The sequence below is a fragment of the Macadamia integrifolia genome, chromosome 14, assembly GCF_013358625.1.
Source record: "Macadamia integrifolia cultivar HAES 741 chromosome 14, SCU_Mint_v3, whole genome shotgun sequence".
Classification (NCBI taxonomy): domain Eukaryota; kingdom Viridiplantae; phylum Streptophyta; class Magnoliopsida; order Proteales; family Proteaceae; genus Macadamia; species Macadamia integrifolia.
The window spans coordinates 3,863,973-3,888,851 of record NC_056570.1 but is presented as its reverse complement, the minus strand read 5'-3'; the positions used below and the strand labels follow the sequence as shown (position 1 = coordinate 3,888,851).

Genomic DNA, 24,879 nt, shown 5'->3' with positions numbered 1-24,879 from the left:
TTATTAGCTTCTAAATTATAAAATATAAAATATCTCGACATTTACCTCCGCTGGTTGCTTCTCTCTTCACTTCTTCAACCCCTTCCACCAGAGCATTTTCTTTGAGGATCTCTGGAACTCTCCAGTTCACAACCAAAGTCTCCATTGATCACTCGGCCTTAATCCTTCTGGTATGATTCTTTTCCACTTCCATAATTCCCAGTTCCTCCTTGTGAAGCATCATTCTTATTCTATTTCGATATAACCTGCTTAGTCCTCTAATTTCGATTTGCAGAGCATTCTCATGAACCCTCTTCAGATTCATAGCTCTTGAAGCATTTCAAGGTCATTAACAAGGTCTTATTCTTCCCTGTCGCTATTTTTTGTTTTTTTCACTCTTTTTGGGTCAACTAGTATACAGTAAGTGTTTCCGTTGTTGTTTACTTAAGGATGAAGACTTGGTATTTGTAAAAATGTTGCTGTCTCAGCGGACACTGGTGAGATTGCTGATGCTGCTTGCTTTTGAATATTAGCTTGATTATTGTTGCTTTACTGGGTTAACAATTTCGCAGGGGAACCATCTCAATGGCTGAATACATGGAGGAAGTGTTTCCAAATCATAAGGTTGGGTTCTGCATCAACAGGGATGTGTTGGGGTCCAAGGTGAATTCATACTTCTCCTAAAGCGAGCCAGATGTTCGGAGAGGTACTTTACTTGGCTGATTTTGCTTTCCGTTTCTTCTTATTAGTCTAAAAAAATCCAAACTTTTAATAAATCCAAACCCAGCTGTGGGCATACAAAAATTATCCACTGAAGGGCATTAACATTTCTGGACAGTTTTAATTGTTCTGTTGCCTGTAAAAGCTTGAATATCAATGTCGCACTTGGTCTTAGATATAAGCCATAAAACTTAATTGAAGGCTTTACAGCCACAATCTTCTTGCTATTGGAACCCCCCCCCCCCCCCCTTCACCCAATTGTACTCTACCTCTCCCTGTTGATCTGTACAGAAGCAATTCAATCCCCCGTCTTCTCTCCTCCCTCAACAAAGAGACCACAGCTGCTGCTGGTCCCCCACCAAAGTATGTTTTTCACACAAGGGGGGTGACGAGTCAGAGTGAGATGAGGGGGTTGGGTCTTGGGGGCAGCTACCAGGGAGGGATAGGATGGGGGAAGGGAGATGAGGGGGCAAAGGGCAAGGAGTGGGCAGCGGATTTCCAGAGCAGGGGTGGGGTGGGTCGGGTTGAAGAGAAGGGGGGTTGGAGTTGGCATGCACTGAGGGAGAGGGAGAGGGAGAGGGGGAGATAGAGCCGGCTAGGGAAGGGAAAGGAAAATACGGAGGAGAGAGGTAGTGGGAGGGGGAAGCCATCAATCTTTTTGCATGGATCCTCGCGCTCGTCCTTGCTTGGAATCTCCGTGTTCCCGACCCCATTAGGTTGGATAAGGTTTTGGATATTGTTGTTGTTGGAGAGGTAGGGGGATGGGGAGATAGAGAGGAAGGGGAGAGCCAGAGGGAGAGCCAGAGGGGAGGAGAGACACCGTGCAGCGGCAGTGGTTGATGGGTGATGCTGATCAATCGATAGTGGGAACGAATGGATGAGATGCATTCTGTTCCATCCAATGCTTAATATAATGCTAGTGTAAAAGAGTTCCATTACATCCTGCTAGTGTGTACATCTTTTTCCCATAAATTTATAAGGGGTCCAGCAAACAAACAAACAATCAAACAAACAACAACTAAGCTTTTTCCCAATTGAATGGGGGAGGAGGAGCTGGAGACGGAAAGGGAGGGAGAGGGAGAGCAAGAAGGGAGGGGAGACGCTGCGCAGCGGCAATGGTTCATGGGTGATGCTGATCAATCAATAGTGGGAACGAATGGCTAAGATGCATTCTGTTCCATCCAGTGGTTAATATAATGCTAGTGTACAAGATTCCATTACATCCCACTGGTGTGTACATCATTCTCCCATAAGTTCATAAGGGGTCTAGCCTTGTACACGAATTTGATGAATGTGATTCTGGGTTGAGACTTGTCTTTATTCTGTGAGATTCAGATTTGTTGGGAGATGCAATGGTATGCAGTGGGTTACCTTTTATGGCTGGTAGGACTCCAGTCAAGGCTAGGGATTTTTAGTCATATATCTTCTTCTTCTCAATCAGTATTCAAGCAAGTACTCTATTGTTTTCTGCAACTCCATATCCTGCCCAACGATTTCAATAACAGTGTTTTTTTTGTCCCCCGAGTTTATTTGATTCTAACACTTTGTGACCCTTGGTCAGAATCTGATCTTCATCCATAAAGGTTGACTTTTGATCCTATTGTTGACCTATTCTGTTTTATGGTTACTTGTAATCCTTGTATAGGGGTGTGTAGTTCACAAGGGTTTAGTCTATCTACCCCCCCCCCCCCCCACATCAGTAACCCTGTTTGAGCTAGTGTTGCCCAGTTCTAAGGTCACCTTAATCTGCTGTTGAAAAAGTTTTCCTTAGTGTAGCTCTTGGTGATGAGAAATGCCAGAAGGTTTGTATTTCGGTGCTGTTTAAACACCCCCGACTTGATTCTGCCGATTCCTGTTTTGTGGGAATAAAATGGGAGTGGAATTATGTTTGGCAAATCCGGTCTAATTTCATGTTCCCAGAGAACAGAGCAGTCCCAAATACCCTCCAAGATCAGGATAGATCTATCCTGATCTTTCAAGCAATGCAGAAAAGAAACATTGTGGTCTGTGATGCTGTATCCTCTGGGCTTGCCCTCAATGGCTATATCAAAGCTGCATTTGCGCTTTCTGGCCAGATGGAGAAGGCAGGAATCTGACCCAAGGGAAAGCTGCAGACTGGGAAGGTTTTGTAGGCCAGCGCATGCAAAAGTTGTGTTCGGCTGTTATGTTTTTTTTTTTCAGGTCCCAACTGTGACCTGAGAAGAAGGAAATGACAGGTGCCTAATGGATGCAAGGTTGGCGAGTTTGTACAATGACATTTTTGTAATTATGCGGTGTAGAAACATAATTGATTCTCTCAGGTGCATACAAATGCTGATTCTAATATTTTTATGTTCTGGAATCGAAACTGGAACACACTTACCAAATGCAAACCCAACTCCCAAAAATCATGGAATCAAGAAAAATCAATTTCACCTGGAATCAGTGGAATGGGAATGGGGTGGTTAACAGGGCCTAAAAGAGCTTAGGTTCTCTGGAGATTAATTACTGCAACAAGTCAGGGTGTACATTACTTTCATAATTCTTGTTTGCTACCACAATAAACCTTTATGTCATATTGTCATACATGCCTCTGATAACCGCTTGTGTAACTCATGCTGATGGGGTAGGAGGGGAAAGTAGATCTGTTGAGCTGTGAGTTAATGTCACCTGAAAAGGCTGGTGGATTTCTGTTGAACATGTATTTTTTCTATCCATTGCCAGCCATCATATTTCCTCAGAGCTTAAAGATGCTTTCACTGGCTATTTGGAAGCATAAATTTGTCGAAATATTAGATAATCCCAGGCATTCTGCAGAAGAAGCATCAGGTTCCATCCTTGGATTCGCATCAGTAGCATTTCTACTTGCTCAGATATGAAACATATTGAAGATTTAATCACTTAACTGCTCAAAATTTGTACAAATAAGGTATCTGCCCTTTTCCTAATTACTCAATCTCAGTTTTTGTGTTTCTTTGGTATAAACTTCTGAGTTGAGGCATTACTGCAAAACCGTATAGATGAGCAGGCAGAGACCTTGAGGACAGGATACTGGCGATTGGTGGGAGATGGAGATGCCCCATTCTGGGAGGGACCTGATGAGCAAACACCCATTAGTATGGGTACAAGGTATTTGATAGTGGGAAGTGTGAACAGGAAGCAATGTATTTGTTCCATTCTAATAATGTTTGAAATAAAGAGGCTAGTAGAAAAAATCTGAACTCTTGGCATATGTATACTGGGATGACCTGCTTGCCTTGGAAATATTAATATATATATATATATATATCTAAGTTTGCTTGACTAGTGTTAATCTTGTAATTTACCAGTCTTACATGATACAGAGTGATCATGAATGAGAATACGATGTACTGATCTTGTACTTTTCCTTCAGTTTCTCATATATGGTTCAAAACAACAGTGTACTCATATTTTTATCAGTTTCTTAGCTATGTTTATTGAAATGTATGTGCTGTTTTCTCCATAATATTCTCATTCTTATGGACGTGGCTCAAGTGGAACAATAAATGGAATCTGCTGGTACTTGCTTTGGATGGATTTTTTCTGAGCCTTGTTAAACATTTTCAAGTATTATCCGATAATAGCTTATAGGAGGGCAATATTAACCCTTTAAAGGATGGCTTATCACTTACTGTGTCAAAATGAATTATCTATATTTTGTCCTCCCATTAGGTTAGAAAAGGAAATTAAGGGACAATTGGCTCTAAATACAAGATAATGCTACATCAGTGGCAAGCATAATCCTCATGAATGATCACTCTATATAAACTAGACTGGGTTTTTGACAAAACAAAAGGAACAAATCTTAGCCAAGATTTGTTCGAGTGCAGGCTATAGAGTACAAGGTAGGGATGGACCAGCTGAACTTGTGTATTTCTGAAATAACAAACCAATATTGGATTTTTTCCAATTAATGGCAGGCAAGGAGGACCTTGATGCATCATCAAGCATATTTACAGCAGATGAGGTTGTTGACATGGATAAGAAGTCCACAGATAAGAGACTTATCAGAAGGTGCGCACATCTCAATTTAAACAGCACCATATATCCCTCCTAGTTACCAGGGCTTGTTGATGTATACTTGTAGCGGTTGGCCCAGAAGAGATAGTGCAAGAAATTCAATCCACTTAGCACGCACAACATCCAGTAGAACCGTTCAAGGTGGTAATGATTCAAGTTGCTACCTTTTAGCCATGGTTTGTGATGGGAGTTACTGGTGACAGAATTGACTACTGATACCAGCACTGAACTGAGGTAGTAACCCATGGCCAACGAGGCCCAGGAGAGGGCTGTGGCCAAAGATCTCATGCTTGATGGTGCCTCTGTGAAGAAGAATTCCAGCAGACCGGCCAATGTGAACAGATCTGCTGAACCAAGGAACAAGTATTGCAGTGCAATCCAAAAGAATGTGATGGGTAAAGGTTCTGTAGTGTCAATCAGCCCCGTGTGGGTAGCCACCCTTTTCCGCTTGATCTCCACCAAAGCTGCCGCCACCATAGCCACAATAGAGAGAACCAATCCTATACCGATCCTTTGCAGATGAGATATCCCCATCTCTGTTTTTGTTATTCTCCTGGCAAATGGGATGATGACATGGTCATAGATGGGTGCGAGGGTAATGATAAAGAGGACGGGGAAGACAGGGAGTGAAGCTGGAGGGATATGCAAGGAGCCAAGCTTAGTGTTCATGGTGGCTGCTTGTTGGACAGAAAAGGTAGAGAGCTGGGCAAGGCAGCAGTTGAGCATGATTGTGCAAGCAAAGATGGGGAGAACACAGATGACTATTTTGACTGCTTCAACTTCATCCACTGTGCATTCCAATGCTGGGTGACTGGGATAGTTTTCAACAGCTCTGTTAAGGAACTTGAGGGTCTTGGTTGTGGTTTGAGTTGGAACTTTTTCATCGGACTTCTCTTTCAACTCATCAGCTTGGGTTGTGTAGGAAGGGCTTGTCGCCATGCTTGCAACAGCATTTGGGCTCATAGTAAAGCATCCACGGTTGCACATTGCCGCAGTCAAGACCTGCCTCGAATAAAGAGCATTCAGTCAGTTAAAAGGGACAAGAATGCCAAGAGCATGTGAAGAGGAAAGGTCTTGTTTTCTTTTTCTTTCTGTTACCTTGAATATAGTTGTAAGAGGACTTCCAGTAGGAATCTTGTTGCGGTAAGTGGTTGAGCCGGCGAGGAAGATAGGCATGGAAAGGAATATGGCAATAGTGGAGATTCCGAAACCCCATACCCAGCCTTTGTTGTCTTCGATCCAGACTACAAAAGTGACGGCGATGAGAGCACCACAGGAGAGGCAGAAGACGAAGTAGTTGAAGAATGTGGACCTCTGCTTCCGTCCCTCTGGGGTCCCCTCGTCGAATTGCTCAGCCCCGTGTGTGGGGAGTGATCCTTTAATTCCTCCAACACCCAGTGCCACCAGGTAGAGGCCTCCAAACAGCATGGCTGCCTTGCCACCAGAGACTTCTTGGCATTGCATATCGGTGCCCGTCGTGTTACAGGTTGGTGGCTTCAGAGATGGTGTGCGAGCTTGTACTGTGAGTATCACTAGCCCCTGTGCCAGTCATTGTTCAAACAAAACTCTCAAAGAAATGCAAACTGCAAACAGCAAAAGTATGGTTTTTAATTTTTTTTAATTAAATCTGTTTTTATTGTTATTAGTATTTTTATTCACAAACCATTGACAGGGATGATTTTTCTGGCATGTAAATGTTTCCACTTCCACCTAGGAGATATTCTGAAGCCTGTTAAACCTACAACGTCCATTCTTTCAGGTTGGTGCAAGTAGGGGAGGATGATTCTCAGTAGAGACTCCATTTGATAGCAAAAGGAAACTAAAGGGAAGAGAAGTGAAAATTTTAAACTCAAAAGGGAAACTTTTGTAGTCATTATTCTATATGATTATATTACTAACTTCAAATTATTCGATATTTTGTTATAAAAATTCATTTCACTTTGCATCTGAATTCCTTGGGTTTGAAAATAAAAATAAAATTACATTAATAGTAACATTTCTAAATATGATAAGAAATTTAAGTAGTTTACACAATCAATGTTGGATAATGATTGCTATAGTTTCTTTTTTAGATTTAAAATATTTTTCCTTCCCTTCCCTTTGATTTTCCTTGCAACCAAACAGAGCCAAGATTGTTCTTCCCATGCATTGAATGTATTTGTGTGTGCAAACCGATTGACCCCGGTGGATCTATGTGGTTCAGCCACCCATTCAGGTACTTTGGGCCATCCAATTGAGAATTTCTAAATTGTGCATCCAATAATAAGGGAAAAAGATTCTCCCCTTGTCCGGGAGTGCGTTCAACTCCAAAGAGGATCTCTTTCCTCCCTTCAAATAAAGGTCGGGGATGTATTTGCATAGAGGGAGAAGATAGAGACACACATGGGAGTACTGGTGTGAGTTACACTCATGGACAGACTTTTTTTTTTTTGGGGGGGGGGTGGGGTGGGGGTGGGGGTGGGGGGCAGAGGATTGCCTAAAAGGTAGCATGGTTCTACATCAATGCAGGGCCAATGGGAGCACTAATAGAAGCATCAACGTAGGTGAGACTTCCTCTCATAATGGATGGGATGATAATTTTGCCCCTCAATATGTCTTGGTGGAAAGGTCATGTTGCTTTTTAAGTTTATTTATTTATTTTTTGTCCTATTTTGACTACATGTGCTCGTGTGAATGATACCGTTTTTCATGCCGCCCTTGATGTGGTGTGAGAAATTTTTCACATTGGTGTCATGGAAGAAGCCTCTCCCAATAATAATTCACAAAAGGTAGCCATGACAGTGGAACTTGAGCTTCTAATCCGTTAGAGTCGGCCAAACACGTCCTTAATAAAAAATAGTTTTATATAAACTTGAATATATTATTATTATTATTATTATTATTATTATTATTATTATTATTATTATGGTATGGAAACTGTAATATACTATTGGAACTCAGGGAAGTAGGCCAATGCCGATTGGCCATTTGGCAGTTAAAAGAAGCTTTTAGAAAAATTTGGAAGTCCAATGGGTGGCGTATTCCTTATAAAGATACAGAAGGACCTATCTGAATATTGATCTTAGTCAAAAACGTCTTTGGTGGGTTCTCTTATTGGTTTCTCATGAGATGATGGTGACACAATGAGAAAAGGGTAGAAAGGGTGCCCTTGTGATTAGTAGTGACCTCTACCAACTCCCAAGGCTTCAACAGCTAGCAGATGATGCCATGAGCCTTAGGGAAGCTACTTCATCTACTCCCATAGATTTAATAGTTACAGATTTGCTTTTGCATCCACATTGATTATGAAAAAGATTTGATATGAGTTGATATAGTCTAAGGTTTAAGTTCGTATCAGACAATCAATGTTATTAACATCGACACCGATTTGAATAAATCACTTTTAACTGATATGATACCAATACCTTGATCCATGGTGGCAACTTGTATACCATTTGTGGCAACTTGTATACCATTTTGCACGTTAATTATATGATGGGAAGCATTGTCCCATTAATGGACTTGAACCAGTTACCTTGACAACGACCCTTTCAAAGTAAAAGGCCAAAGAGCCCTGATGTGGGGTGTGGGTGGGGGCCATGTATTGTGCGCTTCACGTATGACTGGCCACCTCTGATGCGATTTTTACTCTATTTTTCTATCCATCTTGTGACAAGGGCACTGTTATGCACCATGCCTAGCTCCCCTCACACCACCACCACCCCCCCCCCCGTAAAAAAAAAAAAAAAAAAAAACCCCAACCCCACTGTCATGCCAAGTGGTTTAAGCCACTGCTACCCACATGGTACTGCCTTGCCACGCATCATCTTACCTTATAATACAAAGGCTGCGTGCTTGGCATTTGATCATTGGGAACTTTGAAGGACAACCAACCCCCACCAAATCCAATCCAATCCAATCCAATTCAAGACAAATTTTAACAATAATGAACAAAGGGAAATGGAATTCATATCATATGATCCATGAGACTAAGAATAAGAAGAAGGAGTTAGAAGAAGGAGTTATAATTTCTTACCAGGAACTCAATAGCTGCACCTATCAAGTAGATTTGATAAGTAGTGAAGAAAGCATCAGACAAGAACCCCCCAAGGAGAGCCAGAAGGAAGGCTGTTCCCATGAAATTGGTGACAGTGTTGGCAGATCTTGAGGGAGACAAGTGCATGAACATAGTGAGGTATAACACCAGATTGCTTGCATTGGCCAGGTATGCCAGGTTCTCTAATACCTCCACCACTGTATTTTCATGGACACAGCAATAAAACAGAAAACAAAACAAAGCCCTTGTAAGATCTTTGTACCAATTGTTCATATATATTATACAGAAACCCAGGAAGGACTGGTTAGTAATATGAACTTTGAAGTAGATGATGAAACTTTGATTATTCTTAATACATACCTAGAACAAAGGAGGCGGCGAGCATACCGCCATGGCGGCCTCTTAAAGCTGGTCTGTTCTTCCAGTCTACAAAACCTTCCCATCTCTCTAAGTGGTTCCCTTCTTCCTACAGTAACAGGAAAAGTAGAAGAAAACAGTATATCATGTATGATGAAGTGCTCCAATGAAAGGAAACCCAGAACAGAGTGAGTAAAGAAGAGGAGAAAAAACAATAGAAAAGATGTGATGATGCTGATGATGTGCTTCAATGAAAGGAAACCCAGAACAGAGTGAGAAGAGAAGAGAAGAGAAAAAACAATAGAAAAGAGTTGGGAGGAGGAACCCACCATCTCTTACCAACTTCTTGTTTGGATCTCCTGCTTGGGGAGAAGATCTAAATCTAATCTTAATAAAAGAAAAATTCGGATTCGAAGATGAGTTAGTAATGGATGGTGCCAGATTTAAAGAGTTTTGCAGGGTAGTAAAGTGGGGATAAGAGGAGAGAGGGATCCAACTTGAGGAAAAAAAGTCTAAGACACTAGGCCACCATCGAAAATGACATCCAATCCCCCATCTTAATAGGAACAACTGCTACTCCTTTTAGTTAGTCCTCACCATCTGAAAAGGTAATCTTCTCCCTAGTTTATTATATTTCCGGTTCTTGTTGCACGTATTAGTTAACTACATACCTTTCTCTCTCCAAAATGGAGTCAGAACTCAGAAGAAAGGATAAAAATAAGAGTGGGTGAAAGTTTCTTCTTATCTAGGATTGGATTGCTTGGTTATAAAGGTAGCTAATTAATACCCATTAAAAATAGATAAAAGGTAAAAGAAAAGAAAGGTAAAGGATCTTAGTGGAGGAATCAAATACCTTTGGCCCAGCCCATGGTTTAAAGTATCTCCGATATCGATACGATATTCTTCGATACGTATCTTAAATTTAGTCGATCGATACGATACACACCGATATGAGACATGAAATTTTTAAAATCCTTTCGTATCGATATATATCCTATGATACATATCGATATGCACCAATACACTATCGATACGTACTGATACTCTATGAAAAATATAAAATCAAGGTGAAATATACGTTTTGGCATGTATCAGTACGTATTGGTGAGTATTTGTATGTATCGATTGATACATATCGATGAGTATCAGTATATATCAGTGAATATCGGTATGTATCGATCAGTACATATCGGTGAGTATCGATACATATCGGTGAGTATCGGTATGTACTGATATAGTGCGCTACGGTCATATAATGGCCAAGATGGGTATTTTTTTCAAAAAACATGATTTTTTGAGGTGTTTTTGTTCCAAAGTTGCTGCCAGTCATATTTCTCTCTAACTAAAGTGGAAATCAAGGTTTTGAACAAGGATTTTACATTTATGGGACAACTACAAACCTTGAATTCTTAGTGCGATACCCTCAATTTAGTGTTTATGCATAGTACATGTTATCAATAGCTTTTTTTAATAAATTTTTAATGCAAAAGTGTTTAAAAATGTGTTTTATATCCATTTATGTATGTATCTTTAGCGTATCTTAGCGTATCTCTGATACGATACGATACCCTCCGATATGTATCTTAATTTTGATCGATCGATACGGCGACCGATACCGATACTTTAATCCTTGGCCTAGCCCATAAGTTGAATATATTTTTGGGGTCTTGTTTGACCATCATTGGCCAGCAAAAGTAAAAAAAACAATGTGAAAGCAAAAACTAAAACAAGAAAACAAGTGAGTAAATCTTATGAACAATAACCTATTCTTCCAAGTCACCTCTATAGCAAAGGTTAGAAATTTTGCCAAAATCTTAGATATTTTGGTATTTTTTTTTTTTTATTGAGACGAAATGGTATACAAAATATAAAGTACATATTTTCAGTCATTTCGGTCATATTCCGACCATTTTGGTCATTTCATTGCAAAATTTCCCTCATTTCGGTCTAAAAATTACACCATTTTGTTGAAATTTCGATTGTCTCAGTCATTTCGTTAATTTCGACCACTTTAATTATGAGCCCCTCAAAATGGGCAGCAAAACACATGAGAAAAAGTACACAATTTCGAAGAAATTTCAATGATTTTGGAACCACAGAAACATAGAAATGAAACAAGTTCTTTAACTTTGCTCTATAGTCAATACAAGCATAAAAGTGTGTGATCGAAATTTCGATATTTTAATAGTTTTGAAACAACCGAAACACAGAAACGAAATAAGTTTTTAACCTTGCCCTATAGTCGATACAAGCATAAAAGTGTGTGATCCTTTTATGGTGGGCATGCACTTTTTCATTTAGTCAACTGTTCAGTGTTGATTCATCAATCATCAACTAGAGTCAGAGATAATTTGATGGTCTTCAGATCTGGCTTCTTGATCCTCACAGGATAGATGCTCAGAGATCAGATTTGCCCATTAAATTAATGTGAAAACCATTTCTAAATTTAGTGGATTGTAAAGCTAAAGTTCTGGTATCTGTTCATGGCTACATGGGCTTGAAAGGAAGTCAAATTCAAGATTAACCTGCCCCCACTCAACTTATCTTCTCTAGTGCCAAGGCCATAGTGTCTTAAAACTCCAAGAGCATGTCCAGGACTGCATTAAGGGGATCAAATCCCTGCCCAATTTTCCTATCTTGTTGACACTGGTCCTCTAGCCTCTCCTTCAACCTTACCTAACTAAAGAAGAATCCATGGCCATGCCCAGTATGACCCGGAAACCCATTTTCTGATTAATTAAGAACCAAATTACCAAACTGGGCCCAGTGCATCTAAGCTGACTTGGTCATTGTTTAGAGCTCTCACTGTAGGGACCATATCCCAATTTGGGCCAACTGTCAACCTTTAGTGTGCACGTATTTCTCTCTTGTGATTTAATCATTAATTAAATTTAAAATAAGATGGAAACAGTTATTATTATAAGCTTAGAACAAATAGACCAGTAAGCATTTCAAATTTGTGGAGGAGTTTTCAAGTTTCAATCAAAAGTCAACTCTACAGTTTTATTATTCTTTGATTTAAAAAGAAAAAAAAAAAATGGTTCATAGACACATTAGTAAGAAGACAAAAGAAAAGGTGCACCTAATGCATAATGCATGAAGCTCACGCCATTATGGGGTTTGAGAAGGGCCATAATGTACCTTAGTAACTTAGTATAAAATTGGAATCAATGAGCTATTAATTATATCAAAATCAAACAATTTCTTTTCTTTCCTCCCCTCATCCATTAATAAACTAATCAAGTTTTATAGGAGTCATTAGCTCAAAAATTAAGGACCCATCACATGATCTTAATTATTAACACTCTTAAAAAAATTGTCATCGACTTGCTCATTTTTATTTTATTAATATTATTATTCCTAGAACTATGGTATAGGTTATTTAATGTTGTTCTTCATTCTTGCTGACTAAGACACCATAAAAGAAAAGTGAAAAAATGAAAAAGGATAGAACATTTACATTATTTTTTGGTATAGAAATGATCTAATTAACTCAGAATACCTTTCACTAACAAGTCAATGATCCAACTAATCACATGTCCCCATGGCTATAAGGAATTTTCCGAAAACTATTCCAAGAATTAAAAATAAGATGCTTAATTTAACATCTATCCATAAAAAAAAAATCATATCGATTTTTTCTCAATTACTTTATAACAAAATAATATGAAATTTCTCAATATATTTCATAGAGATTAATGTGTTCTTGTATGTATAGAAGATAAAACCCCAACTTTTGTTGTTCTTAGAGAACCCAACTTATGAGTTTTTCAGAAGGCAAAATTTTGAACTTTAGGGCAAACTCTTATGCTTCATTTGGTATGCATTATTTGAATGCATTCTAGGTCGATAATGTACTCCAAGAAATAGAACCGAATGTAGCCTTAATTTCAAAAAGTTCACTATATGATTCCAAACCTATCAAAATATAGTTGTGTAGTTCATTATCTTTAATCATGATTTAGAGTTGAGATCTTCAGGAGGTGGGGTGTCCGGGACATACAAAATGTTAAAGTTGAGAATATGAGATGAAATACATTTTAAGTATCTAAATGTTTAAGATAATGGATGGAAGACGTACTAAGGCTGCATTTGATATGATTTCTTGAATGCATTATTGACCTAGAATGCATTCTAAAAATTCACACTAAGCATAGCTTTAATATTTCTTTTTCTTCTTTTCTGGTAGGCTCATAAATATTAGTAACTCTATTTTAAGGTCTTTCAGATCAAGCGAGATTACAAAGCATTAATGATGAGATGAAATATACTTCAAGTAAATAGTGGGTCTAAATGTTTAAGATAATGGGTGGAAGACGTACTAAGGTGGCATTTGATATGATTTCTTGAATGCATTATTGACCTATACGTAAAATGCATTCTTAAAATTCACACTAAGCACAGCCTTAATATTTCTTCTTCTTCAGTATTAGTAACTCTATTTAAAGTCTTTCAGATCAAGCGAGATTACAAAGCATCGATGAAAGGGAACCACAAACTCAAAAGGCTGTTTCCATCAACTTGTCAACACTATTTGCATTTATTTCTACTAATCATTTAAAACAATTTAACATCAATCATCAAGAACTTGCTTTTTCTAGAAAAATATTTTATGCCCACACCTTGAATTAATCTAATAATTGCATTTTTTTTGTATAAGTAAATAAAAAAAAAATCTGATCATCTACCCCACCTTGTCTTCTATATTTAATATCCACAAAAAAAGAGTAATCTATTATTCCAATACCCTTTTTTTTTAATATACTCTTTGCTTTTTTGCTTGATTTTAATTAAATAGTCGTGGTGATCAATCATTCTGAGGACCATGGGGTTAATTATAAAGTCCATATTATAACAAAGTCAACATATAAGTTAGTTGATATAGTTCATTGGTAGTTAAAAAGATTTCATTATTATTATTTTTTTTTTGCTAACGACGGGTATCCAGGCCTTCGGCCTGATTAATCCCATGGGCCCATACTGACCCCACAACCGCATGGATTGGGTCATACCAGGGTTGAATAAGAAACATTCAACTTTCACTGAAAGCAGTGAAGAACACTAAACACCCCCGTGTGAGTGGCCCAAGGTGTGCCTAGTGGGAGTCAAACTCAGGACGTCCGAGTTTACGACTCGTACCAATTTCGTAAAAGAAATTCAGTATTTATGTTAATCAAAACTAATGTAATTTTCTTAGCAACAAATGTCTATTGATGTTTGATTACCCATAAAGAAATTAAGAATCATAAACTAGAATAGGGAAGGAATAAAATTAATGAGACAAATCTTTTCAACTTTATGAGTAAAAAAGAAAAGTTAACTCTTTTCTATACCTAATAAATTTAAAATTCTGACCAAAAAAGAAAGAAAATAGTGGAGGTTATTGTATTTTGTAATTTGTAGGTCCATGGAGTTATGATTAAAATATCAAAATGCCGGCCATATTAGAGCATTAAACAGTGTTTATATCAAAACACAGGGCATGTTGTCGTTTAAGGCCCCACCCTATGAGTAGAGAGTCAAAACCCACAGTACTAAAGGACACTTGATGGTTTCCATGGAGGAGATTTAGTTAGTTTCTTTTTTTTTGGTAAAGACTTTAGTTAGTTCATCTTTTATGTTACCTTTTTTCCCATTTTTAGAATTTAAATTCATTTTTTTTTTTTTTGATATCCGTGGTGTTCGGATCTTTGATCCAACTAGTCCCTGGGGTCACTGTAATACTGTTTACATAGAACCGGATCTATCTGAGACGAAAAACTCTCGTACGGTGACCCTAAGAAATTGTTTACTTATGTTAACTGTTTGCTGAGGAAATCTAGATCACTAAACCATCTAACTAAAGAGTCATGCTGTTGAATGTAAAATATGGATTGCCAATACTTTTCTATTTCATCTCACTTTTTTAATTTTTTGTTTTTTCTTATCTCATCTCACTTGACTCATGAGTTATTATGGAAATTCTTCTATAAAAAAAAATATTATTATGGAAAATAATTTGAGATTTGGGACCTGTATGATGGGACATTGGCCCCAATGTGAGTCAAAAGCATAACTTTCAAGAAGCTATAGTGTCATTCTCAAGCATCTAATTTCTAGGAATAGAGAACAAAACCCAATATTTCCTCATCAACAAGAGGCAGCTCCGATGGTTCTGGACTTTGCAGCTGGTGGACTTTTTTATTTTATTTTGCCACAACTTCAGATATATATATATATATATATATATAGAATGTTGATATATTATGTACAAAATTTAGATATGCTTTGGAAAAGGACGGCTAAGTCAGCAGTTTCATGTTCTTTTTTATATTCTCTCTTTTTCTTATATACTTACAAATCATGTTCTCATCCTTTTTAGTGTTTCCATGGTTCCGTATAGAGATTCCATCACATGCCACCAATGTAGTGATCTCCTTCGCATTCCCCCCCTTTTTTCTCTCTCTAGAATGGCAATGCAAACACTGATTCACCAAAAAATCCAACTAGATGCAGTGATTAATTTTGTTATTTCATTTTTTTTTTGTGTGATACAAAAAATGTAAAATGTTGTATATTAAAACAGTCAACTTTTATAATCAATAGCAACAACACTACATGAAACAAAACTTCCTCATTATTCTAGTAACTTGATTCTACTTAGTTTTTCAATTAAATATTTAGATTTTGGTAGAGGTATGATATGTGAAAATTCTTATTTTAATAAGGTGAATTTTCTTCAAGCGGATTTCTCTTTTGGCTAACACCTTCAAGTAGAATATTGATATTATGAATACACAATTTAGATATGCATATATTTCGTTTGGGAAAAGGACGTTCACATTTCTCTTCTCCTTGACATTCAGCCTCTTATGTACAATCGAGTTCTCATCTTCTCCCTCTACTCCAATTAGTTGGGCATAGGGATCCCATTATATGCCACTGAAATAGCAATCCTCTCCCCATTTCAGTTCAAAGGATTAGAGCACGTAGCTAAGAACCACGGTGTCAAGGGTTCAAATCACTCCTCGCCTACAACTGGACAAAAAAGGCAAGGACCTTTCCTTTACTTCTGGGGGTCGGAAAATCATGATCGGGATAATAAACCCAAAGCTATGGAGCTTGGTTTTTTTTTCCCCTTAGAATGCCAATGCAATCGCTAATAATAATTTATCTAGAGGGTCTTCTACCGATAAAGTTCAGCTAGATGGTGATTATTTTTGTTAAAAATAATCATATATATATATATATATTGGTGTTATACAATGGATGTAAAATGTAGTATGTTAAAACAATGAAGTTTTATAATCAATAGCAACAACTTTTTGCAACAAAATATATTAATTATTGCAGTAAATTAATTCTATTTGATTTTGAAATTTATTTAGATTTTGGTAGTATGTATAAAATGTGAAAAAAATTGACTTCATTTAAGTATACATATATTGGCCCCGTGCAATTCAAGACCATGGATCTTATATGTTAAGTGTTTATACATCAACTCATGGTGAATCAAGGTTAATGCGATTGAAAAATGCTTCTCGATCTGATTTTCAAGAAAGCCTATTGCTCCTTTTCTAATATCTTCATAAGAGGAGTATCCTTATTTAGATCAGGATGGTTATGGTATTGATTTTTCCTTATTTAGATTTTATACATACTATGACAACAAAATAAAATTCAGCCTTATCTTCACTTAATGGGGTTGGTTACATGAATCAATACAAAACAAAATAGTAAAATTCCAGACATAAGAGGGGAGAGATAGGAAGGTATAAGATGAGAAGAGAAAGATAAGAATTAGAGGAAATAGGCACAAAAGACAAAAGGATCCATGCAAATTAAGGCGATTGGCAATATATATTATAGTATCGGCTGCCTATATGACGCACCATTATAAGAAAATAGAACTATAATAGATAAGTATAAACAATATTAACAAATAAATTAATATGCTCAGATGTCCAAGTGTATGAGCCAAAAATATAGATATAAGGGCATTAAGTACCACGCAATGCAAAGAGATGCAATACAAAGAGCAACACAAGTGATGAGGGTCAAGTAAACGAGAGTATTATATGAAGGAGTGAATATGGGAAACATCTACCCAACCACAGCAGAGCATACAAAACCCTTTTTTTTTTTTTTTTTTTTTTGCATACAGAACAATTAGATCCAAATAAATGTAACCATTAGACACCAATACAAGAGTTCTAACAAAATGAACCAAAGCTTGGCAGGGAATGAATGCATAGTCAACTATAGGTAAAGAAATAAACACCCAAAAATTAGGCAAATAAAGAGGAGAGTATAAGAGGTGTCCCTTACAACCCAGTGTTGTGCAAGGATAGCAATACTCTCTTGCATGTACTGGTCTTACTTCTGGAGCTTGAGAAATTTGGGAGGAAAAAAAGAAAGAAAGAATATAAGATATGACTAGGGCTTCACCACCCAACAACCTAGGTTTCACCACCTAAGGTCTGCAAACCACAACAACAAAGTCTTATAAGAGAATAGAATTCTAATCAACAAAATTGTGGGTTGTAGCCTTGCCTATCCTTCATTTAAAATCATTGACAGTAATTACAAGAATAGAAGTCATTCCCTTCTTGAGAAGGATGCCAAAAAGCAAAAGAATTTCAAATTAGGCTCGTTTCAAAAAAAGGATCCTTGCTGTTATAAGAAAATGAAAACAACTCAAGAATATAAACTATTACTTAGCTATCACTTTTTAGACTAATGCTTTCTTTAGTATGATTTCTATTTTTATTTATTAAATATGTTTTAGAAATTATTTGTGATAATAAATTATGGATAAAAAATAGTATTTGTTTGGTTACTATTTATAAAATATATCATATAATGAGAAAATAAGTTTTAATTTTCACCTTCAGCTTTGAGCTTCGAGCGAGAGAGATGATAGGAATTGAGATTTTTTATTGGAAAAATATAAAACATACTGAAGTTACATATTTACCATTGATTTTGAGTAGCTCAGCACACGTGCTCATTTAAGGTAGTAAAAATCAACATAAATGATTTGTTGTCACAAATCACTAATAGCTTGAGTGTGATTTGTGATTTGTGATTTATTTTAATTTATTATAAATAGAATTAAATGCTATAAATTATACCAAACACTTGTAAAAATAGAAATAAGTCAAATAAATACAAATATAAATCAAACCAAAGTGAGCCTAAGTAAACAATTACAAAATTAGAAAATAAATAAAGCAACAATTACAAAAGAATGTTACATTATTTTATCTTGATCGAAAGCTTCACATCATTTTGCATCCAGCTAGAAGGAGCTTCAAATAGTCATACATAGATTATATAATCATACATTTGCATTGGCACTGCTGACGCCTAGTTAGGATGGTGTGGTCTGCGCATTAGATTTTTGGTCTTCATCTCCTCCTTTTCTCTTCTACAAGCTGTTGTGCCTTGTGAACACCAGGTTTTAACAAATGCGATAACGATTGTTTTCGTGGCATGCATATATTTAGAGCTTGAATTATGTATGCAAGATTTTATCCTCAAAGAAAAAAAAAATTGTATGCAATATCATTATCAAATTTCATAATGTCATATTGTTCTATGGTCATATAAATCATTGCAACATATTGATCACATGTTCAAAACTTGGAAACAGCCTCTTCTGCAAAGCAAGAGGTAAGACTGCGTACACTCACCTTTCCTAAACCTTGCAGTAACAGGAACCTCGTGCACTTGGTTTTTGGCTTCTAGTCATACAAATCATTAGATATGAAAGATGCTATTATACTAATGATATTTTAGATCTTTTTGTTTGTTTTTTTGTTTTTGTTTTTGTTTTTGTTTTTGTTTGTTTTTTTGTTTTTGTTTGTTTTTGGTTTTTGTTTGTTTTTTGTTATTTTTTTTATTTTTGTTATTTTTTTTTTTGGCTCATTCCTAGTACTTTAAGCCATCTGGCTCATTATTTCTTATAAAAAAATTATTTCTAATCATATTTGATGGACAATTTTATCATTTGCAATTCTTCTTACTCATGCATGCACATTATTATTATTATTATTATTATTATTATTATTATTATTATTATTTGGCAAGTACTAGAGAAGTGAATTGTTTCAAATAAATATGTTGACATAATTAAAGATATGTATGATGGTATAATGACTAGTGTAAGAAGTATAAGGGGTCAAGGTAGTGAAAATTCCTATTACAAATTAGTTACATTAAGGATCGACTCTAAGTCCCTAGTTATTTGCGCTTCTCAACAATGAATTAACTGAAGACATTCAAGATGAGGTTCAATGGTTTATTCTTTTTTGCTAATGATATAGTCTTGTAGATGAGACAATAGCAGAGATACATAATAAATAGCATATGATCAACTATATATGATGTATAGTGCAGAATGTTAGGCAGTTAAAAAGCATCATATTGATTAATTCAATATAGCGGAATTGAGGATGTTGAAATAGATGAGTGGTAAAACTAGGAATGATAAAGTAAAGAATAATCATATTACAACTGATTTGGAAATAACTCCGATACATGATAAGTTGCGATGTTCAACGGAAGTCTTTGAATGCTCCTCTACCATAAGGCACATCCTTCCACCTCTCTTAGTCTCTTGTAACTGTAATTAAAATCTCATTATGCATTTAAATAAAGTAAAATAAAAAATAACTGCTTTTGTGGAGACATACACTTGAAACACTTTTGTGATGAATAGAGAATCCCTTCCACCCATGCATTCCATGAAAAGAAATTGTCATCTTTCAAGTGTGAGTGAGTAGTAACCATCACACGAGGCAGAATCTTTCATATGGAACATCTCATGCCATAAACAGTTCTGAAAATGATTGTTTCTGGTTTCAGCCAAAAAAAAGAAGCAGGAAACAAACCAAAGATACTGAGACGCAAAGGATACATCAACTCTCTCTCTCTCTTCAACTGTCAATTCCACTGTATCATACTTTTGTTAAAGACTCCGCCCACCGACCAGGGTTTGTGGTATCTATCACCTCAATACAGTGACACACATTTGATATTCTTAGCTGATTCCCTGATTGATCAGTCACTAAAAAGGTAGTGCAACGACCCCATCAATTAATCCACTCTTTGAATTTCTTTAATCACCAAAAAAAAAAATTTATTTTTGAATTTTAATCTTAAAAATTCACTGTGATTTTTGTATGAAAATTTAGTTGTGATTATCATTAGCTAAATAAGGAATTTCACTTAGATAGGTCCAGTAATTTTATTGAAATAAATTGGGATTAGGAGATACTTATCAAGTGGCTCATTTGTCTAGAAGTCTTTTTATTCTAGACTACTTAAATATATTTGAGAAAGAAAATCGAGAATGAATACTGGAACATGCCATCACCCTCCACCAAATACAATTGGTCCTCAATTTTGTTACTAGCTAGCCTTTAGCAAAGAATATTCTGTTTTTTTCCTTTTTCAAAGAACCAATAATTTGTTTTGGGTAAATTATAGACGAGGTATTCAATTTTTAAGAAAAGGATGTTAGAGGTACCTCAAGTTTAAAAGTGACATTTAGGATACCTTGTGAACTGTTTTTGTTCATAAATCAAATATATTTTCTAATTTTATTATGTTACATGTGAATATGAAAATATATAGGGGGTTAATCAATTTCGAGTGTCTATCAGGTTCTCGTACAGAAATTATTCTCACATAGTTTGATGCACACAGATGGAATCCACCCAAGGAACCCTGTGGTGGATTCCATCAGTCCCATTAGAGAATGGCTCTTGTACAAACTTGATCGTTCTCTTTAATTAATTCTTTATTCTGTCTCTCTTCTTCCTCCTATATCTTCAAGGAGATGATATTTTCTTCTCCAAAAATAAAAAAGGTGGAGGGGAATTTATGGCTTTCTAAATTCTTTGAGGGGAAGTATGATGCATATCTCATCTAAAAATATGGAAGGTAAGGGAGAGCTGGGGAGCCTAGTTCTCAAAGTCCCACTTTGAAATTTAGGGCTTAAAGCCCAAAAGGGAAAATTTGTAAGGATAGAATTAAAGCTTCGTCAACTTTGTGGCAGAGATTCTTACTATTCACAACCATTCCTATTTCCACATGCAAAGTCCCCATTAAAAGATGGTGAGAAACTGAGAAAGGTGGCAAGTCTCCTGGAAAAAGGGGGAGGGGTAGGTTCGAATATGTTGTTCTTTAATTTGTTAGGGTTCCATGATGGGGAATTCAGAATTAGGATTTTGGGTCCCCCCAGCTTTGCTCTTTCTGACTTCCTCTGGCTGGGTTTACAAAAACCATATTGCAGCTTTTCCAGTGATTATATTCGACCCAAACATAAAGAGGCGGCTGCTTATTTTACAAGGGGAGAAATAATCCATGGAAGCTAGATTATTTTAGCCTTATAAATTAGGGTCCTTTTAAACATCATTGCCACTTGGAATATATGAGTTAATCTATATAATAGAGGGTCTCACATACATTTTATTGTGCAAATTTTAAGTCAAAGTATGTAACGAAAGTTGTTGATCAATCTCAGATTCAAGGTTTTAGTAAAATTACTTAAGTGCCATCAATGGAGTTGTAATTTTACCTACTTCCGCTACTCATTTTAAGCTAAAATTGTAGCATGAGATACTTACCTAGTCCTTTATCACATTGACTAACTCATGTACTACCATACGGCAAATAGTGAAACCTTATGCTTCACTAGGCATATTGAAGAGAAATAATACCCTATAATTTAATAGGGAAAAAAAGATTGCTACATGGTTGCACACTCCTATGCCCAGACATAGGGCATGGTGAAAAGACCGCCTACCCCCTGGTTGGATGCATATGCGCCTCCCCTGGTTGGTCCCCGGGCTGGCACAACGGCTTAGTGACCATGTAGCGATCCCCTATCCAATTAATATTAGGGAAAAAGAACTCTATTTGAGAGTGTAGTGCTTGTGCCCAGACTCAAGATGGGACAAATGACCGCCCTACCCCCATGAAGGGCTCAACTCTCTCCCCTGTTGATGCTTCATTATACGTATGCTCTCACCCATGCTAACAAAACTCTCCCCCTTAATATTAACTTAGCATTATAGACGACCTAGACATGCAAGGTCGGAAGGAAGGCACTATAGTCTTGAATCTTGATAGAAGAGGTCATGTAAGTAATGGTCAGGAGGAGGCTCAAACTCGAGATCTTCTGGTGTGCATGTGCTTACCGCACCACAGCTTCACCAATTTTGCTAGGCAACTATCGTAAACATCAATATTGTTGACTTGGGGAGTTTAAATTTAGGGGAAAAGAAAGGTACATACTTGTGTGTGTCTATATGCCTAGACACAGACAAGCTCAAAATGATTGCATTAACCCCATCTTAGGCGCTGAAGATGCCTCCGTGCAATTTTCCATTAGTCTGCGCGGTGGCCGTGCAAATAGGTAGCTTTATTTCTTTCTTGCTAGAGAGAGAGAGATATATAAAATATCGATTGAGACATTGTGTTGGGTAATTGTATTACAATTTCTTACAAAAATAAAACAAATTGCAATAAAAAGCTTTTGCAGTAGAAACTATGATGTTGTAGTGTTGATCCTTAGCTGAAATGAGATGAGAAAAACTTGAAATAGATGTTGAATCACCACCACAGCAACTGAAGAAGCTTCGATCATAATTGAGGTTGAGTTACACTAGTAGTGTTGTCTTTAAGGTAATTGATGCCCTCTACCGCCAAGAGTTGTTTTGCATCTCTACCTCCAAGATAAAACAACCTTCCACTAGAAGATGAGACAATTCTTTTAGTCCCTTCTATGAGCAAAAAGCTACAGCACAGCAGCCCCTTCTAACATTACGTAAGACTTAGAGAAAATGGAAGAAAGAGAAAGACTTGTATGGTTGCAAAGAGTAGAGATAGATGGAGTGTCAATGTATGAAAATGTATGTCTCTGCAAGGTATTTGGTTGGGTTTATCCTTGCACCCTCTTGGATTCCCTAAAAGTAATCTCCAACTAATGACAAGTTAATTAGAGAATAATGTTATATGAACATGAATTGGGAATTAATTCAATAAATTGAATTAATTTCAATCAATTCCTTAACCCATCTCCCCACTCATGATAATTGCCATGAATGAAATTTAGAGCTCTCATAGGGTGTTATTGACCATTTTCTAGCTCACCTCCCACTCATGGTAGTGACCATGAATGGACTTTAGGGCACCCACATAATGACATTGATCATTTACCTCCATTTGGCAATAAACTATGACATGAATTAAGAATTAATTTCATAAATAAAATTAATCCCAATCAATTCTCTTTGCCCACCTCTCCACTCATGGTAATGACCATGAATGGAATTTAGGGCTCCCATAAGGTGTTATTGACCATTTTCCATTACCTTGACCCTAAAGATATCATACCATTGCAAGTCATAAAACACATAAAAGAAAAACCTCATTTTAAAACTTAATTATATTAAAATAAATATAAATTCTAACACATTGAGTCATAGAAAGAATATAAGTTTTATTTTATTTTATTTTTTTAACTTTCTTGGGTTAGGCATGAGAGGGTTTTCATGGGACCCCAAAAAGTGATTGTCAATCTGCTACATACCAAGGAATTGGAAAATATTGATGAAAATGTAGTACTCCTACCTTGACCCAATCAAAATTTTAAGTTGTTTTAGACCTTCACGAGTTCACGTTTCACAATTTCGTATCTAACCATCATCCTAACAAGAGGTGCTAAATTTGCAAATAATTACAGTCAACAACATATTTACTCGGGACGCCGCGGCATCGCATCCAATCAAATGTATGTGGACAAAATTAAGTTATTAATTGTATATGGTCTCTCTTGCTTTTCTCACTTTGTTTGAAAGGGTTTCTTTTATTTGTAGCTGAAGGGACTTAATGAAGTCATCTTCTAGCTCTTCAAATGAATGGCACATCTCTTGTTAGGTAACTAGTGATCATGAGGTCACAACTTTTACTAGAATGAAGAAATACACCCTAGGTCACCCTGGGGATAAGTTTAAATCAATCTTAGGGCTTGTTTAATTTTGTTTCTTCTGTTTCTGTGTCTAGAAATAGCAGAAATATTTTTTGCTATTTCTATGCGAAGAAGCGATTTTCGATTTGTAAAAAGGAGTTTGATTTTTTGTTTCCCAAAATGTTTTCAACAGTATAGTCAAGTTCAAGATAAGAGTGAAGGCACGACGTTGTAGGATTACAACTCACGAGTGAAGGCATGATGTTGGAGTTGTAGGTACGCTTCATCGAGATAAGCTTTAGAAGGATGAAGGTAATCCGAAATTGTGAGCTTCGCACAATCAGGTTGGAATCGCCGCATTTGGATAGCGAGAGATTTCAACAATGGATTGGGGTTTGGGTAGGTCGAGTGAAGTATCGGGGTTTTCACAATTTTTGTCTCTCCCACTTGTTTCTAGAAATAAAAAAAGAAAAGTCTACTTATTTCTCGATTCCTGTTTCCAGACAAAGAAATATGCATAAATTTCTACTTCTGTTTTTCAAAAAATAAGTGAAACGAAACAGAAAAATCAAACAGTTTTTGGGGCGTTTTTCCATTTCTGAGCACAGAAAAATAAAAAAACAGTTTCTTGAACCAAAATTAGACAAACCCTTAGTGTAAATTAAAGCAAGCTCGTAGTTTGTGAAAAAATTACCATAATGATACAGAAAATGAACATAAAGGAGCAAACAAACAATCACACAATGCAAATAACATATGTAGTTCGATAACATGCTTTAGTCCCGAGAGATAAAAGTAGTTTCACTAG

At 36.5% G+C, this 24,879-nt stretch overlaps 1 protein-coding gene and 1 long non-coding RNA gene across 5 annotated transcripts; one reads left to right on the top strand and one right to left on the bottom strand.

Annotated features, from left to right (window-relative positions):
- The first annotated feature begins 28 nt into the window (after nt 1-28).
- On the top strand, nt 29-4,928 carry LOC122061747. Of its 4 annotated transcripts, XR_006134715.1 has the most exons (7): nt 29-170; nt 275-476; nt 552-685; nt 3,485-3,607; nt 3,699-3,807; nt 4,620-4,713; nt 4,787-4,928. It is a non-coding gene; the product is annotated as an uncharacterized LOC122061747 (long non-coding RNA). The 4 variants fall into 4 exon arrangements; XR_006134714.1 differs by having other exon boundaries at nt 3,699-4,713; XR_006134712.1 differs by lacking the exons at nt 4,620-4,713; nt 4,787-4,928 and having other exon boundaries at nt 275-336; nt 3,699-4,118.
- On the bottom strand, nt 4,425-9,597 carry LOC122061746 (protein NRT1/ PTR FAMILY 4.6-like). Its single transcript, XM_042625193.1, has 5 exons — nt 9,442-9,597; nt 9,116-9,221; nt 8,735-8,952; nt 5,818-6,258; nt 4,425-5,721 (listed from the first exon to the last, which is right to left on the bottom strand). Exons 1-5 carry the CDS (start codon nt 9,442-9,444, stop codon nt 4,753-4,755), a joined length of 1,737 nt encoding a protein of 578 aa, XP_042481127.1. The 5' UTR covers nt 9,445-9,597; the 3' UTR covers nt 4,425-4,752.
- Between the last annotated feature and the right edge of the window lie 15,282 nt (nt 9,598-24,879).